Consider the following 15,107-nt stretch of genomic DNA (forward strand, 5'->3'; position numbering starts at 1 on the left):
CAATGTGATACCAGATGCATTTCAGATGTTTTTGTTTATTTTTAACATCTACAGTGCGTTTTCTTTTTAAATTAGCTGAACAAAAACCACAACCATAATACAACACTTCCCAGATACTTAAGTTTCAAAATGATACTGATGTGTTTAAAGTATGTGGGCCAATAATACATAGACTACTTAAGTGTGCAGGCATTTTTCATGTCTGGGCATGCCAGTGGAAGCACCCATCTTCCCCTTTGATTGACACTCACCATCTAGTGTGTTAAGTGACCAGTGGAGACCCAACAATATAGCTCCATTTGGCTCCTGGAAGGTGTGAAATGGCACACTTCTCCCTGAACCCCTTGTCTTTGTTGTTGGGATTGAATTAACAGACAACAGAGGCAGCTCACAGAAGGTGTGAGTCCAACTGGTTATTCACCACACACACACACACACACACACACACACACACGCACACGCACACGCACACGCACACAGTCTGTGACACAGCCCCAAACTCCACCCCTCTTAGCAGACACACTCTCACCGGCCTGATTATACAGCCCTCACCCTGCCCACTTCTCTCAGTACAAGTCTAACTGCAGCAAGAAGCGCACTCTTGGATTACACTCATCTATCACAGGAGTACAGTTTGTCTTCAGAGCAGCTCCAAGCCCCACAGAGCACGGCAGCATGGGGAGCAGCATGTCATGTGTCCCCCAGCACAACTTCAGATTCTCCAGCAAGAGTTTCATACGCAGAAACAGGTAAGAACAAACCAACTTGTCCAGGTATTCTTACTGTACTTGTGTCAGTGGGTCATGCCATTGGCTGCCGTTTGTTATTTTAGACTCTGCATTTCAGCTGGAAGGAATTCTTGGTTTTTCTCAGGGTTTGAGCACTGGGGTTAAACAGAGGTTGTTAAATTTGTGAGTCCAGGGTCAGGATCGTATGGTAATACAGGATAGTCCCGGAGTCGTGCCTGAGTGGTGCCCGTCTGGCCAACAGTGTAAATGATCCAGTTACCATTTGCCTCCTCTTTGCATCTAATCTGCCAGCTGTTAGTGAATCTGGTTTCCCTCCAAAATCAGGACCTGACCCCATTCATTATCATGATCACATGTGAGCAATTATAGTTAATAGCTGATAATATCTGGTGTATGACATCTGATATATAAGCTAATAGCTTGTAATGATCTGACCTGAAGGCTTTGAACATAAATACAGGGGCTGACTGACATTGGTTATACGTATATCATATGCCTGGGCATGTCACCCTTGGTACAGCCCACTCTGCTGGACCACCACATCTGATTCTAATCACCCTCTGCTCCAGTCTTCTTCCTTGTGCTATGATGATTCAGGGTCTGGTTTTGTCAAATGTGCCATGTAGCTCTTGGTTTTCAAATAAAAACAGAGGCATGGCAACCCTAAAAAAAGGGTTTCTGAAACCCAACGGCTTATGTTTGAACACTGATACACCTTCCAAGTTGGGTTGATCACATGGACAATACGTTCAGTGTTCCAGTTTCCTGTGTACCCAATTTACTCTTTGTGTTGGTGAATAAGGCCAGGCTCAGGTATTCCCCACAGAGAAGAGGAATGAGTAGTGGTTGAATACTGCAGCAGTGACTTGTTGCTTGTTGGGTATGCAAATCCGCTACCTGTCTTATCATCTACATTCCTCTTTACTTTGCAACTGTGGATTGCATCAGTGTGCATGGTTTTCATATTTTTCTTTGTGCATGAATACCTTGTTAAACATGAATGTAGTGGAATAGCATCACTCACAACAACACTAATCAATGATTGTTGTTTGACATGGACTTCCTGATTAGACAGACCTTGAGTCCCACCATGGAAACAAAAGCCTGCGTTGTTGCTCTGAGGACACTGGCACATACAGTATATGTGCAGATAAGAAGATTAACTACAGGCTTAGATTGTAAAAGCAGTACCCCAGCCTTATCGTTGCAGTTAGGGAGCTTCCTCATAAAGATGTGACACTAATGGTAACAGATGAGGGTCATGCAAAACAAAGAAGGACATTGAATGCTGATTTTCCTATGCATATCCTCGCTATCAGAAACACAAGACCTGATTGTTCTTATCATTTAAATGGCTGGCATTGATGGAGCGAAGACAAAGGGGCTCCGGTCAATTTATATGACATGAGACACAAATCATGATTCAAAGTCATTAATCTGCTGTGAATTTTTTTTTAAATCTTTGTCAGTGATTCAATATTTAGTGTGGAACCTGATTACTATGGGAAAAAAGTGAAAACAGAGAAATAAGTCACAGACCCTGAATTTAAAATGTAACTGTTGTATTTATGTCAACTCTCCATCTGACAAAAGTAGATGACAGTGAACTCCCATAAACAGGAAATATTCCTTGTTGACACTGCTTTAAGTGAACTGAATAGCAAACATAGAATAGATGCTGAACATTGGAGAGTGAGTGGTAACACATGGTTTTCCTCTCTTTGGCAGCAGTCGCCTGTTTCGCAAGAATTACCCCCAAGAGGGACAGGAGAAGTCCAACAGCATCATCAATATCCTGTGCACTGTCACCCCCAGAAAGGTAAGAAAATCAATCAGCTGGCAGATGGTGAAAGCATAAAATTTAAACATCTGCATACCAAACAAAACTGCTATATCTGCCTATAAATGTCAACCTGTGTGTGATTTGATTTTTAGTGGTGTCTCTGACTGATTTTTAACAGCAGGTCTAACTGGCTTATTCATGTCATGTCTAAACTTCACTAACATTATGACCGGTTGCAGGAAATGTCCCATAAAGATCTGCAGAAGATCGACAACATAAAATGGGATCCCCCGTTCCCTTATGACCCGGCCAGTGGCTGGAAGAAGAGCAGCATCAATGTGAAGAATTACGGACGAATGATTCACAGCTCCAAAGTTCGTTTTCGCTTCCTCCACTGCCAGGTGAGTGGAACAAAATTACTTTTTAATGACTATATGTTGAAATATCAGGAAAGCAACTACAGAAGAAAACAAAACTAATGCTGCACAATCATTATTGTGGTTAATGAGGTCAATGACCAAGCCTACAATGACACATCATGACAGTCATCTGTGTGAAGCCTATGAGTGTCAAAACAAAACCGGTGGAGAGTATTACAGGATGTTGCTCTGCGGCCACCAAACAAACTGAAACGCGCTGCTGGCATAGAAGTGGTGGCTGGCTGTGAATAATCCAATCCGTTCTCCACAAAGCGGACCGCAGTCTGTGTTTGGACATGCTCGCTTTTGCTGCAGTTGTGAAACATCTCTGAGATAAAACCTCAGGGTAGAGAGAGTTCCTCTGATCCCAGAGACTGATAGAGGATGCACCGGCTCCTCACTATGGGAACTGCAATTTGTCAGAGCTGTGACACAACAGCTGTCTAAAATAAAAAAGATTGATTGAATAAATGCCGTCATGATGGCAAAAGAACACATTGTATTATAACAGAATATACTACCAGACAGGAAGGAAATTACTAATGAAACCATACATGAGTCATTAAAGAAAGAGAGGATTACTGTAAAAAAAAGACTTTTAATCACATTTTGTGGTGAGAACATTCCCTGTTGATGCTTGAATCACAAGACCAAGATGTTCCAATATAAAACAAATAATCAGGCATTACCCCCTTGCAGGGATTTAAAGAATAATGAATCTCATATCTCATTCTTCATGAGACAAACATCAGAACAGACAATAGAGTACAATATGGGCTTTCAGACATGTGCCTATGTGCATGCAGTTTCATTTAATCAACACCAAACCAGCTGATTTTACCAATTAGTTTTCTAATTAAAAGTCAATCTGTAAAAATCAGCTGCTGAACTGTACGTTAGTATTTATAATACTGTAAAACAGGGATTGTAGTTTTCTTGCAAGACATTCATTCTCACAAACACGACTCATTTTATCATCTGTATCTCTAACTGTTTCAACTTTTAACTTCAATTATCTCTGCAGGATGTACATGACTGCTACCTGGATCTCTTCCAGACACACCTTCATTTTGTCTCCAACAACACAACCGGACTGACATACCAGGTGAGATTTTTAAAATGTTTTTAACACAGGTAATATTATTACAATCCTACCTTCAAATCCAAGGTTCAGCAGTATCAGCTAATATCTCAGGGTTGATTGTTATAGTTTTAATATTCCTATAGGGCAGAGTTTTACATTATGTGATCATACCTTTTGATACGTACCCTGACAACCAGCTTTGTGTTGGTAAACAGAAAGTATGATGATGCTTCTTCACCTGTCTCATAAAGCATGATGTCTGTTGAGGGTTAAACCCCATGTCAAAAAGGGACAGCTAAGCACCTGCATACAGTATTAGTCAGAATATAGATGACGGCAAATGTCAGGCAGACATGAATACGTCATCAACTTACAAGGCTGACCTCAGCGTTAAGGTGATTAAATTCTTTGTTACAATTTAGAGCTGAACAGTTGTCTCAAATAGAGCAAGGGAGAAGTTGTAGAAACTGCTTTTGGTATGTGAATGAGAACATGTTTCTTCTGTCCAAAGAATGGTGATCAAGCTTTTTGTTGTTTTGTGTGCAGGGAACTCTTCCATTGAAAGAACTCACCATCTGCAACCTGCAACAGAACTGCAACCACAGCCAGCCCCAGGAATTCGCCTTTCAAATAAACGGTAAGTTCGACTTTACTGAAAAGGACACAAGTGGGTGTTGGCACCAAGCCCTGTAAAGTTGTAATTATCAGTTTTTTAGTTTTATTGGTTGTGTTGAATTTAGCAAATTAATCACTCAGACTGGATCCAGCTAATCCAGCAGTGGCTGACTTCAAAATTCAATAAAGGAAGACGGAGGATAAAATAGAGTTGGAGCAAAAGTCCTGGTCTTTTTGCTCATATTTCTTTCAATTTAATGCTTCTAATCTGTCACTATGTTTAACCCCTGCTGGTGGTTGGCTATGTTTGTCCCTCTGATCAGTTATGGATCAAAGTAAAAATTCTCCTCACTTATAAAACCAGAAAGAAACCACACACTATTTTCAAGCTGCAGCATTTCCTATGTTGTCACATTCCAGTGATTCAAAGGTGCCGCAACCCGCTTCACCTCCATTCAACCCCTAGACTAACTAGAGCTAGGCCCCCTTCACCCTTGGTCAGGAGGCCAAACCGGCCTTAAAAGCCCCGCTTGTTAGACAACAGGTGCACTTCAGTCAGCCCAGCTGTCGCGCAGAAAAGCCAAGCTACCGCTCTTAGCCTTGTCACTGCATATAATCTATGGCACATTCCTAAAACTGCTCAGGTTAATACCATGTGCAAATGCCACTTAGCTTTTAAACTCTGAATGAACAAAACCAATCTGAAATGTGACTTCTTTCATTAAGTAAAAATAAGCTGCTGTAGTGACTAGAGGGCTTTGGTCCTTGCCTGGGAAACAACAAAATTAGTGAAGTCGGGGATTGAGGTAGAATTACTCATAAAAATCCCAGTCATGAAGCGTGTACGGTTTCTGTGTTTATATTTCTTCACCCTTAATAACTTACTGAAATCTGAACACATCTCTGCTGTCATAATATTGACACACTTTGGTGTTGCTTTCTCATATTTGACTTTGCAATTTCCCGGATCAAGCTTGTTATTTTGTGGTATTGTATTACAGATGTTTTCATTGCTCAGTGTGAAGCTTATTATTTAGCTTATAGGATGCATCAATGACAGGAAACATGCAAAGGAAGCATGACCAAATTCTGAGTCAAGTGAAGGGTCTCATGTAGAGATTTCCTCCTGCATCTTCCTCTCACTGAGCTGAGAATATGAATCAGCTTTAGCATAAGGTTGTGTTAGTGAGTTAGAGAGTGACGAAGTAAGCGCAGCATGAGAAAGTCTGTAAAAATTCCCAGAAGCCTTCACATGGTTTGAGTTAATGTGGCTGTGAAAGTATAATGATAGTTAATTACTTTTAACAATAGTTAATGACTTCTGTAAACTGACTGAAAGTTTGAATGAGAGAGTCTCATTATGAGATCTCAGTCCCAAGACTTTTCACATAACTTAATTGCTTGAAATGTGGAAAAGCATAACTTTTCAAGGGAGTGCTATCGTCGAGGTCTACAAGAGCTGGGATCAAGAGAAAGTCAACAGATGAGTCCAGAGTGGCTGCTTATTAAGGAGCGGTCAGCACTCTATGGTTCCAGACAATTACAGTACAAAGCAGTAGGGCTGGAATGAAACAATCTTTGCTGGTTATCTCTGGTATGTGTGGGACTGATAGATAGAGAAGAATTCCAGCTCTTTTCATCCCAGGTCCTGTTCATTCCTCCTGTGTAAGCAGTTTGTGGGAGGGAGCGTGTGCTCTGATTTTTTAATGCCAAACGAAGCAGGTCAAGGGGGATCTTCCGCGAGAGGTCTTACATGTGGTTTTCCGTATTAAACATGTGTTAACATTTATTCAACAGCATTCACTGTATTGTTATCCGGTTCTTTATTGTGTGAATGTTGTTTCAAATCCTTCAAATCCTCTTCCACTTCAAAATGTTTCACCTCCTTCATACTTTCACCAGATGCCAAACAAACCTTAAACCATTCACAAAAACTTCAGCTATTAGGCTATATCTCAGCAGTTTGATATCTTTTACAGTTTTTGTGTAGTGTTCATTTCAGGATTTTTCTGCATTTATAATGGGTGTGTATTGCATGATTTACAGTGGGTGATGTCATCGCTAGAGCATGGAGCCTTAAAAAATTATCTTTGTCCCTTCTCTATAAATTGCTCTCACACCCACCCACCCACCCACCCACCCACACACACACACACACAGCACTAACCCTAAATAAAAGTTATTATAGATCAACTCTTCGTGCTTTAGACCTCATCTGATATTTTATCCTTATTCCAACAAAGACATTTTAAGGAAACCTTGACTCCTTGCTGTAAAACTCCCATTTGAACTTCTTTAATTCCTTAGTATATATTGGAATTCTTCTTACATATTTAAAGGGTATCTACTTTTTTTCAACCTGGATCCCATTCCCCCATGCATTTGCTTGTAATAGACAGATGTGATCAAAAATCTTTGAATTTGGTCCAGTATTGAGCGGGAATGCAGGGACGGGCCGGCGCGAACCGAGCTTCAATGTAACCTAATGGGGCAATTGTGCAGTCTTGCTTTTTATGCACTCGTTGTTGCCCATAACACGCTAGCATTCTGCTAATGAATGCTGATTGGTCACTGAAGGACTGATTACGATCAGAGATCCCGCTTGACGGCATCTGAAGCAGAACCAGAATGTCAGAGTGAATATTTCAGCGTGGTCTTTAAAACATTAGCAAACCTCTTTCTAGCACGTGTATTGACGGGAGAGCCTTACCTGTCAGCTGTGTTGTCGATGCCAAGGAAGTGACTCAGAGCTTGCCGTAAAGCAGTATCTCCGGCCATACGATGTGTATGACGTCATTGACATTTTAAAAGGCTTTTTAGAACAAAAAAGCGACTTTAAAAAATCTAACACCCAGCAGTGTGTATTTTCTTTGCATCCCCTTTCAAATGCAACATTCAAATTACTAGAGAAAAAATTATATCCTGAGAAAAGTGACTTTTGAGGGGTATATATATATTTATATTCTGCACTGGCCTGTGATCGCCCCCTATATGGAACCAGAGTGGAACTGCCAACAGTTCAGAAGCCGGAAGTATTGAGAGAGTGGAACTTCTTCCCTTATTAGCAATACTTTGAGGAAATGCATTTTCTAGTTGTACTTAGCCAGGCAAGCACATTGTGAACACCAATAATGAGTCACCACCATGGCAGGCTTTCTGAAAAAAAGGGCTCAGAAAGAGAAGCCTGGGTGACACGTTCCCTTTTTGAACTTGTGACCTTTGCACCCCCCAGGTGTCAGCCTTAACCCCATCATTGTCTACTGTGCCAAACAAGAAGAAATGGACCTATGGTTTGGCCTGTTGAAAGAAAACATTGAGGCCAATGGGGGCACACCAATTGCACCTGAAAACTTCACCAGAGTGAAAGTAAGTTAACAACACTTTTTTGATGGTACCTTGCTCCAAATAGCCTTTGTTACATTGTATCAGGGTGCATTACAGAAAACTGGCTCTTTCATTTTTTTTCAAATTCAAACAAGCACTTGAGTGTGGTCATCTTTTAATCCACCTGGTGGATTAGCCAGGAAAACGCTTTGGCTTTAACCACTTCTGATAAAAACAGGGAGTGTGTGAGTGTGTAGATTTCATGAGTCAAGTAGGTCACTGCTGGCTCTCCCTGAGGCCTGGATACTAGGGAGCGGCATTGACCACATCACAGCCTATATTCAACGAACCCTCACATCTGCAAAGGGCTAAAGTGCTGACTCCACACCCACAGGTGGGGAAACGGCTGATGAAACACATGACCCTAGATGTGTCAAGACAGAAGAAAACTGAACTGATGATGCTTTTATAAGCCAATAGCTTAGGAGCTTTAACAATGTTTAAATTTGCTGAAGGGCAGAGCACTGTTCATATTTACCTTGCTGATGATTCTCCTGTGCACCTATCATAGCTAAACCAGAAAGAGACTCCTGAGGGCAGAGAGGAGCTGAGGAACTCCATAAACAGAGAACCCATCTACGAGTGGGAGGGCTCTCAGCGGGACAGCCTTGGCACCATCACCTATGTCACTAAAGTCCGACTGCAGCACCTGCCATGTCAGGTAAGACATCACTACTGCTTATCAAGAGTGAATCACTATGACCAGTCACACGGAAGTAAAACAAGCTATCTTTGCTGTTGTCTGGAAATATACATCAATATATACTCTGGGAATTTTTCACATGATGAATAAAAGCAGGATAACATCAGTTCTAAATCCAGGTGACTCACATAGTTTTTAAATTGTGCCACACACACATTACGTCAATACAATGAAAGGAGTCAGTGGAAAGGGTGTAGTCCATATTTTGGCAAATGGTACATCTCCTGCTGATTTAACACTATTTTCTTTATTTTCCCGTCAAGGTGTAAGACCGTGTCAGACCTGCAACCAGCTGTTGATATGACTCGATATGACTGAACCAAATCACAATAATGCTGATAGCAGCCAATAAAAACAGTAGTCATGACATGGCTTGCATGGATATCAGTAATTAATTCACTGTGGGAAACAGCGGCAGCCCTATTGAAGTGTGTGAGATTTAGGGCCTGGGTGTGTGAGAGGCATTTGCCCAGCTTACGCAGTGACTCGACTCACCTCACAGCTGGAATGTCAGCTGTCTGTCCAGACACACCCTCCCAAAGGGAGAGGAAACATAAACTCTCAGTCTGCCGCACCTTTAAATGCCCCACTAACTGGTTCGACTGAAGATCTTACTGGGATTTAAACTGTGCCTCTAAATTAAAGGATAATAGTTTTTTTTTTTTTTAACGTTTGCACCAGGTCTCACGGTTGCCTCTCAGCTTTGTGTTATTCATAGTCTTATCTTTACACAGTCAGAATAACTAGAGTTATCAGGGCTTGTTTTCTTAACTTCAGAAGAAAGAATTTGGTGCCATTCCTTCTTGAACAATATCAAAACGTGAAAACATTCCAGAGATTGATAAATTACTTATAAATTTGGTTTGCTTTAGGTTTCACTTTTACTTTATTGTGCCAGACTTGATAATTTTCCTTTCACTTTGCACACAAATGAGAAATTGACTTCTCCACAAGGAAATAAACCCTCTTGTTGCCTTAAAAATGTTAACATGTATTGTTGTCTACCTATTGTCGTAGGTTGACTTTTGACACCATAAAGTCATGAATGATTTAATGGTGAAAAAAGTATGTAGGGAAAACACAAAAAATGACTGTATTGAAACAACTACATGCACACACACAAAGATAATGAGTGGCTGTAATCTTGTGTCCACAGGAACAAAGTGACAGACTGCTGGTAATGTACCCATCTACGCTTATCATCCTATCAGAGGAGAATGATAGGCTCTTCTACAAGGTACTATTTACCTCACTGACCTTTTACTAACTTAATCATATCCTGGGTGTGTGCATACAGTATATTAAGTGTTTGCATGAAAAATTTGTGTTAAAGAGTCATTATGATTACAGGGAAAACTTCCACTCAACATGTTTACTGTGACCACACCCTGCCAAGACGTAAAGCCCAACACCTTTATGATCGAAGGTAAATATACTGAATCAGTGAGCTGCTCTACTGCAGTGTCTTTAGCACACTGGCATTTGAAAAGACATGTTAAGGGGATTTAACTGAGTTTACATTCTTATGCATGTTGTACGCTAAGTGGCCTTTTCCATATATCTGCTTGCGTCACAGTGTAACCATGAATGAGCTGGTTTTATCCCCAGTGAATGACAATCTGACTATAGCACATTCCAATGAGAGAACAGATCGAATGACAGGCTTTGTCCCCGCCAACTCTCTTCCTAGGGAAGCTGATCAACCCCATAGTGGTGTCGTGTCTAGATAGGGCCGAGTTCTGCGACTGGATCCAGCATTTCAAAAGTGCTGACGTGCCCGTTCTCAGCCCCCCACCCCCTGTGTATGACATCATCTACACCCCGACGAACAGAGAGGTAAGGCCCGCCCTCCTTCCTTTCAACAATTACACTACTCAAGTATGAAGACAAGTGATAAAGACAGATATCATGGCCCTGCCTCTTTTGTAAATGTACATTCAACATGAATATGATTTATGATTTAGAAATATTACTGATACTAAGTCAACAGTCCAATAGAAGTTAAATAAAAGAAAAAAGTTGGTTCTTTGTCAAATATTGTATATACATTGTTTTATACAATTTTTTTTGTCCCAATATCTCTAGGCTCCACAGTTTGATAGGTGGAGTGGAAACAGCCATGGACGCACTGATTCTCTTAAGTTCAGCCAGTCACCGAGTGAATGTGGGTCCCACAACCTTCACTTGCCCATTCATAATGACAATCCTCTCTCCCCAGGATACTCCGAACCCCTCTGTGTAAGTCAGCTGTGTGCTACTTCTTAAGTTTAAGTGTTCTTGAACTAATAAACTGAAGCAAGCACACCAACACTACAATATTTGCACAGATATAAATGTGGTTAGTAATTAGTTGTACTTTGCCTAAGAAAACCTTGTGTTTGTTCTGGTGGAGCTGAGCAGCAACACCTTTCTTTTAAAAAGTTAATTATTAAGGGAGGTCTGGAGACCAGACCACTCCTCCTGTTACAAAGGATCAGGTGATGATCCTCAGGCCTTCCATTGAAAACAATCAAAACAGCCAGTAATATTTCCCATAAACGGCAACTTTTGGATGTAGGGAAATAACTTGTTGATTCAGCAGTGAAAAGTTTGTTTGTAAACTTCAGTCTCTTTAAGAAGTACTGAAGGACTTTTGACCAAACTTCCCCGGGAAAGGGGCTATGTAGGCTGACCGCCCAGTGGAGAGGGCTCAGTGCCCAGAAGATTGTTGTTCAGCTCCTGACCTGAACCACTGCTCTCCCAAATAAATTCACACTCAGGCGACTATGTTTACTAAAAACACAAAATGATGAATAAAACTAATGCTGTAGAGAGGGGAAACAGTTTATAATACCTGATGCCATCAGTGTTGAAAAGTCACAAGTCTAGGCTGACTTGTGCCCTGGGTGTGTTTGTTGTCCCTACAGTACAGCTCCAGTCGTCCCTCCTCGATGGAGACGGCCCGCCTGGGCAGCAGGACCAACAGCGTGTCTTCCCACACCAGGCCCGAGCGCGACCTACGACCTTTGTCACTGCGCTACTCTTCCCCCCAGCGCAGCTCCTACCTCCAGCCTGTTGAGAGCTCAGTGAGGTCTCAGGTCTACAGCACACCTTACTCTGCCCTGCATCGTGCCAGCCCACAGCGACTGGAGAAAGCCCCGCTTGTCAAGGTAATTCAGTCTGGCATCTAACTTGATAACTAAATATTTGCCTGGAGGCTGTTGACTTATTTTACATGTCATGAGATCAGTAACTAAAATAGACACACTAAGCAGTCAGCTTAGAGGGGTCATGTATATGGTGTTAACAAATAGGGTAATAGAAGCATTAGTGCAGAATTGAGGTTGAAAGATCAATCTTTTTGATGGTGCTTGGGGGAAAAAGAGAAAGCTCTACTACAGCTCATAAACAAAACTTAAGCCACCAAACAGAAAACATTTACTATACTTGATGGGTACCCCTACATTACTATGGCAGTTAGGAGTTCAGTTTTTATACACAACACTGACAGCTGAAAGCAGATTTATGAGACAACAGATTTCTGTCACACCAGCACTGCTGCAGATCATGACTAGCATTGGTCCAAAATCTATATTTGGTAATCTGATCCTACAGTGTGGCTTATTGTGATGTGACTCATGATTGCATTCTGTGAGAGAGAAAGACAGATAGCAACAGAAAGACGGAGGGAAAATTGGCAATTGATTTTCCTGTCATTGTTTGGTATTTTAAACTGTTTGAATCTTTTGTGATCAGTCCAACAGCTGGAGCACCCCTCAGACAACCCTGAACTACTCCCTAAACGCCCCCCAGCGCCACTCCGACATGTGCGCCTCCAGACAGCCCTTGTCGCCTCTGTACGATGAGCCCTGCAGCCCTGAAATCTACTCCCTGAATGAGGCCAGGCCAGTGGTAAGTGGGTCAACGATACTGGATCCATAGGCTCAATTTACCCCTGTGCAGCCTGTCTGATATCAAGCAGTGCGCACACACACACACACACACACGTTAAGTAAAAAATACTTTATTTTTTTACTTAACTTAAGCCGTTAATGCAGAGACTTGGACCAAGTGTGAGGGGGCTTATTCACATGCATGTAAGATTTAATCATTGCTAAATTTAAATCTATTAATCACTTGTTTTACTATTCTTGGTTAAATCTCCTCAAACCAGCTCAGTTACCTTTGATTATATGGAAAAACAGGACGTATCCAAAATGTATTCATTGCAGTTTTACCCTTTTTAAAAATATATTTGCCAGGTGAAATTATCCTTAATGTTGACCATCTAAACTCCTGTTTTACATGTTTATAGCTTCCCTACTTTGACACATGCCCCTTTGTTCTTTAGCAGCAGAGCTGGCAAGAGCCAATTGAGCACCACCACCACCCCCATCAGGAGCAGGGGCCCCAGCTCCTACCCTCCTCCTTCCAGCTCCGCACCCCTCCCATGGGCAGGCGCTGCAGGAGAAGCCTGGTCCTGACCAACTCCCAGGGTCAGGCCCTGGGCCTGGAGGTAGAGACTCCTCAAAGCCAAGCAGAGCAGAGAGCCGAGGCTGTGTCGAGGCTAAAGCTGCTGCCTGCACCAGGCCAAGTGCAAGAGCAGGTGAGAAACACAGAGATACTCATCTCCCAGGACACTCTGGTTTCTGGAATGCTGTGGTACAAAGTGCAACAGTAATGCACTGTATGATAGCAGTGTGTGTCTTGTTCTGCAGGGGATATTTGAACAGGTGCCACAGATGAAACCGATATTTTTGGGAACATGAGAAAATGTTTGTTACAGCTGATTATGGGAAGTAACTTTCTTTTGTTTTCACATCTTTTTATAGATTGTCCTCCCGTCGAGCTCTGTGAGGAACACCTCTCAGATGCCTTATGAATACTCACCAGGTAAGAACTCAAGGCATGCAATCATAAACCTGACAAACATTCCTCTGTTTATGTATAGTGTGCCTGTGTGTGTAGTATGTTCAACAGTTTATAATAAGTGGTTATATGCTTCCAATCATTCCAATAAAGATTTTTTATCTTGTCAAAAAAAAATTGATTTCTATTGAAAAACAATGGGCACTGTTGCAAGACGCAGCTATAAAACTGCGGCATCATATTTCCTCACAAGTGTGAGTTATGAAAGTCCTCACTAGCAGCCGCCTTCCTAAATACTACCAAGGACAAAGAACATTGCTCACACTCCATTAAACCTTAAATTGAACACTGCATGCACTTTGGATTGATTGAACTCTTGGGTCTTTCAGCAGGTAGACAGAAGGCTAAAGGCTTCTTCATTGAAAGTGCAGGAAATGCGCAAATGTGCCAATGAAATGGAGCTTAGTGCAGCTCTAAATGCCATTTATGCAGATGTCCAATGTGGGGGAAAGCCCAGTGTAAGAGAACACTGTTTCACAGACAGGCTTTACTCCTGCACTGTGATTGACAGCACACAACTGTGCAGGGTCACACATGTATCTACAGGCTCTTTTATCACAACTGAAAATGCAACTAGAATTGACCTGGTAATTGCATTTCACTGTGATTCACAGCTTAAATCTAACGTGCAAATTATTTAATCTGACAGGTTGCATGTTTCTACACAATTAGAAAGAGTACATGAATAACAAATGAAGGTGGTGTAGTAGTGGCATGTTACACTACCAGCTTTACAGTAAGACTATATGTTGGTACAAGGCCAATCACACCATACTTTGTTAGGATTGTGTCCAAGTTTATTCAGTCAGGGCGAAGTTTGTCTTTCATTGTTTGAAACTAAAAGCCTGGGAATCTTCTCTCGCTCCTATAGATCACCACTCGTACCTTGAACCCACAGAACCAGATGACCAGGAAATGGACTATGACAACATTTGGGAATATGACTGTGATACTGGAATGATTCAGCCAACGTCTGGAATTTCGACACACTGGACAGGATTAGAATTTGGGGCCAGAGGCCTTGGTGCCATGGCAACCCAGCAGAGATGGTCATAAAACAAAACAATAGCCCGACACTTGTCTGGACGTGTGCAAACACCAGATCTCTATCAGTGGGATAATAAAAAGCCAACTAGCACAGCCTGTGTTGCTCCTGCTGCATACAGTATTCACTATCAAATCCCATGAACTGCATTGTTAGAGGTTGGGTAGTCAACCAGAGGAATAATGAGTGCAGGAATGAAGACGAACGGGCTAACAAACTGTCTGATATGTAGCAGTCAAGAGAGAATACAGCAGAGAGGATATACTGTGTAGCTTTAATGTTATTTTTTATGTATTATATAATTGCACTACAGGTTTCAAATGTAGTGCAAGAACCTCCAATTTTTTTAATATTTAAAGTATTTTCTAACATGCTGTCCAGTTTACTTATTGTTCTATATTTCTTTTTACTTTATTT

The 15,107-nt window shown here is 41.6% G+C and overlaps 1 protein-coding gene across 2 annotated transcripts in view; it reads left to right on the forward strand.

Annotated features, from left to right (window-relative positions):
• The first annotated feature begins 552 nt into the window (after nucleotides 1-552).
• Nucleotides 553-15,107, forward strand: part of plekhn1 (pleckstrin homology domain containing, family N member 1) — a 14,793-nt gene continuing 238 nt past the window's right edge. The window contains exons 1-16 of one of the 2 annotated variants that reach the window (XM_036008350.1): nucleotides 553-749; nucleotides 2,478-2,568; nucleotides 2,772-2,933; nucleotides 3,976-4,056; nucleotides 4,582-4,672; nucleotides 7,883-8,016; nucleotides 8,546-8,695; nucleotides 9,894-9,974; nucleotides 10,088-10,163; nucleotides 10,428-10,573; nucleotides 10,823-10,975; nucleotides 11,644-11,886; nucleotides 12,473-12,628; nucleotides 13,068-13,322; nucleotides 13,549-13,609; nucleotides 14,517-15,107. The exon at nucleotides 14,517-15,107 is cut by the window's right edge and continues 238 nt beyond it. In XM_036008350.1, the coding sequence (XP_035864243.1) occupies nucleotides 676-749; nucleotides 2,478-2,568; nucleotides 2,772-2,933; nucleotides 3,976-4,056; nucleotides 4,582-4,672; nucleotides 7,883-8,016; nucleotides 8,546-8,695; nucleotides 9,894-9,974; nucleotides 10,088-10,163; nucleotides 10,428-10,573; nucleotides 10,823-10,975; nucleotides 11,644-11,886; nucleotides 12,473-12,628; nucleotides 13,068-13,322; nucleotides 13,549-13,609; nucleotides 14,517-14,701 (2,139 nt within the window). In that variant the 5' untranslated portion in view covers nucleotides 553-675 and the 3' untranslated portion in view covers nucleotides 14,702-15,107. The remainder of the gene's footprint in view (nucleotides 750-2,477; nucleotides 2,569-2,771; nucleotides 2,934-3,975; nucleotides 4,057-4,581; nucleotides 4,673-7,882; nucleotides 8,017-8,545; nucleotides 8,696-9,893; nucleotides 9,975-10,087; nucleotides 10,164-10,427; nucleotides 10,574-10,822; nucleotides 10,976-11,643; nucleotides 11,887-12,472; nucleotides 12,629-13,067; nucleotides 13,323-13,548; nucleotides 13,610-14,516) is intronic. The other variant, XM_036008351.1, reaches the window with a different exon arrangement.

This window comes from Sander lucioperca, chromosome 12 (assembly GCF_008315115.2).
Source record: "Sander lucioperca isolate FBNREF2018 chromosome 12, SLUC_FBN_1.2, whole genome shotgun sequence".
NCBI classification, from domain to species: Eukaryota; Metazoa; Chordata; class Actinopteri; order Perciformes; family Percidae; genus Sander; species Sander lucioperca.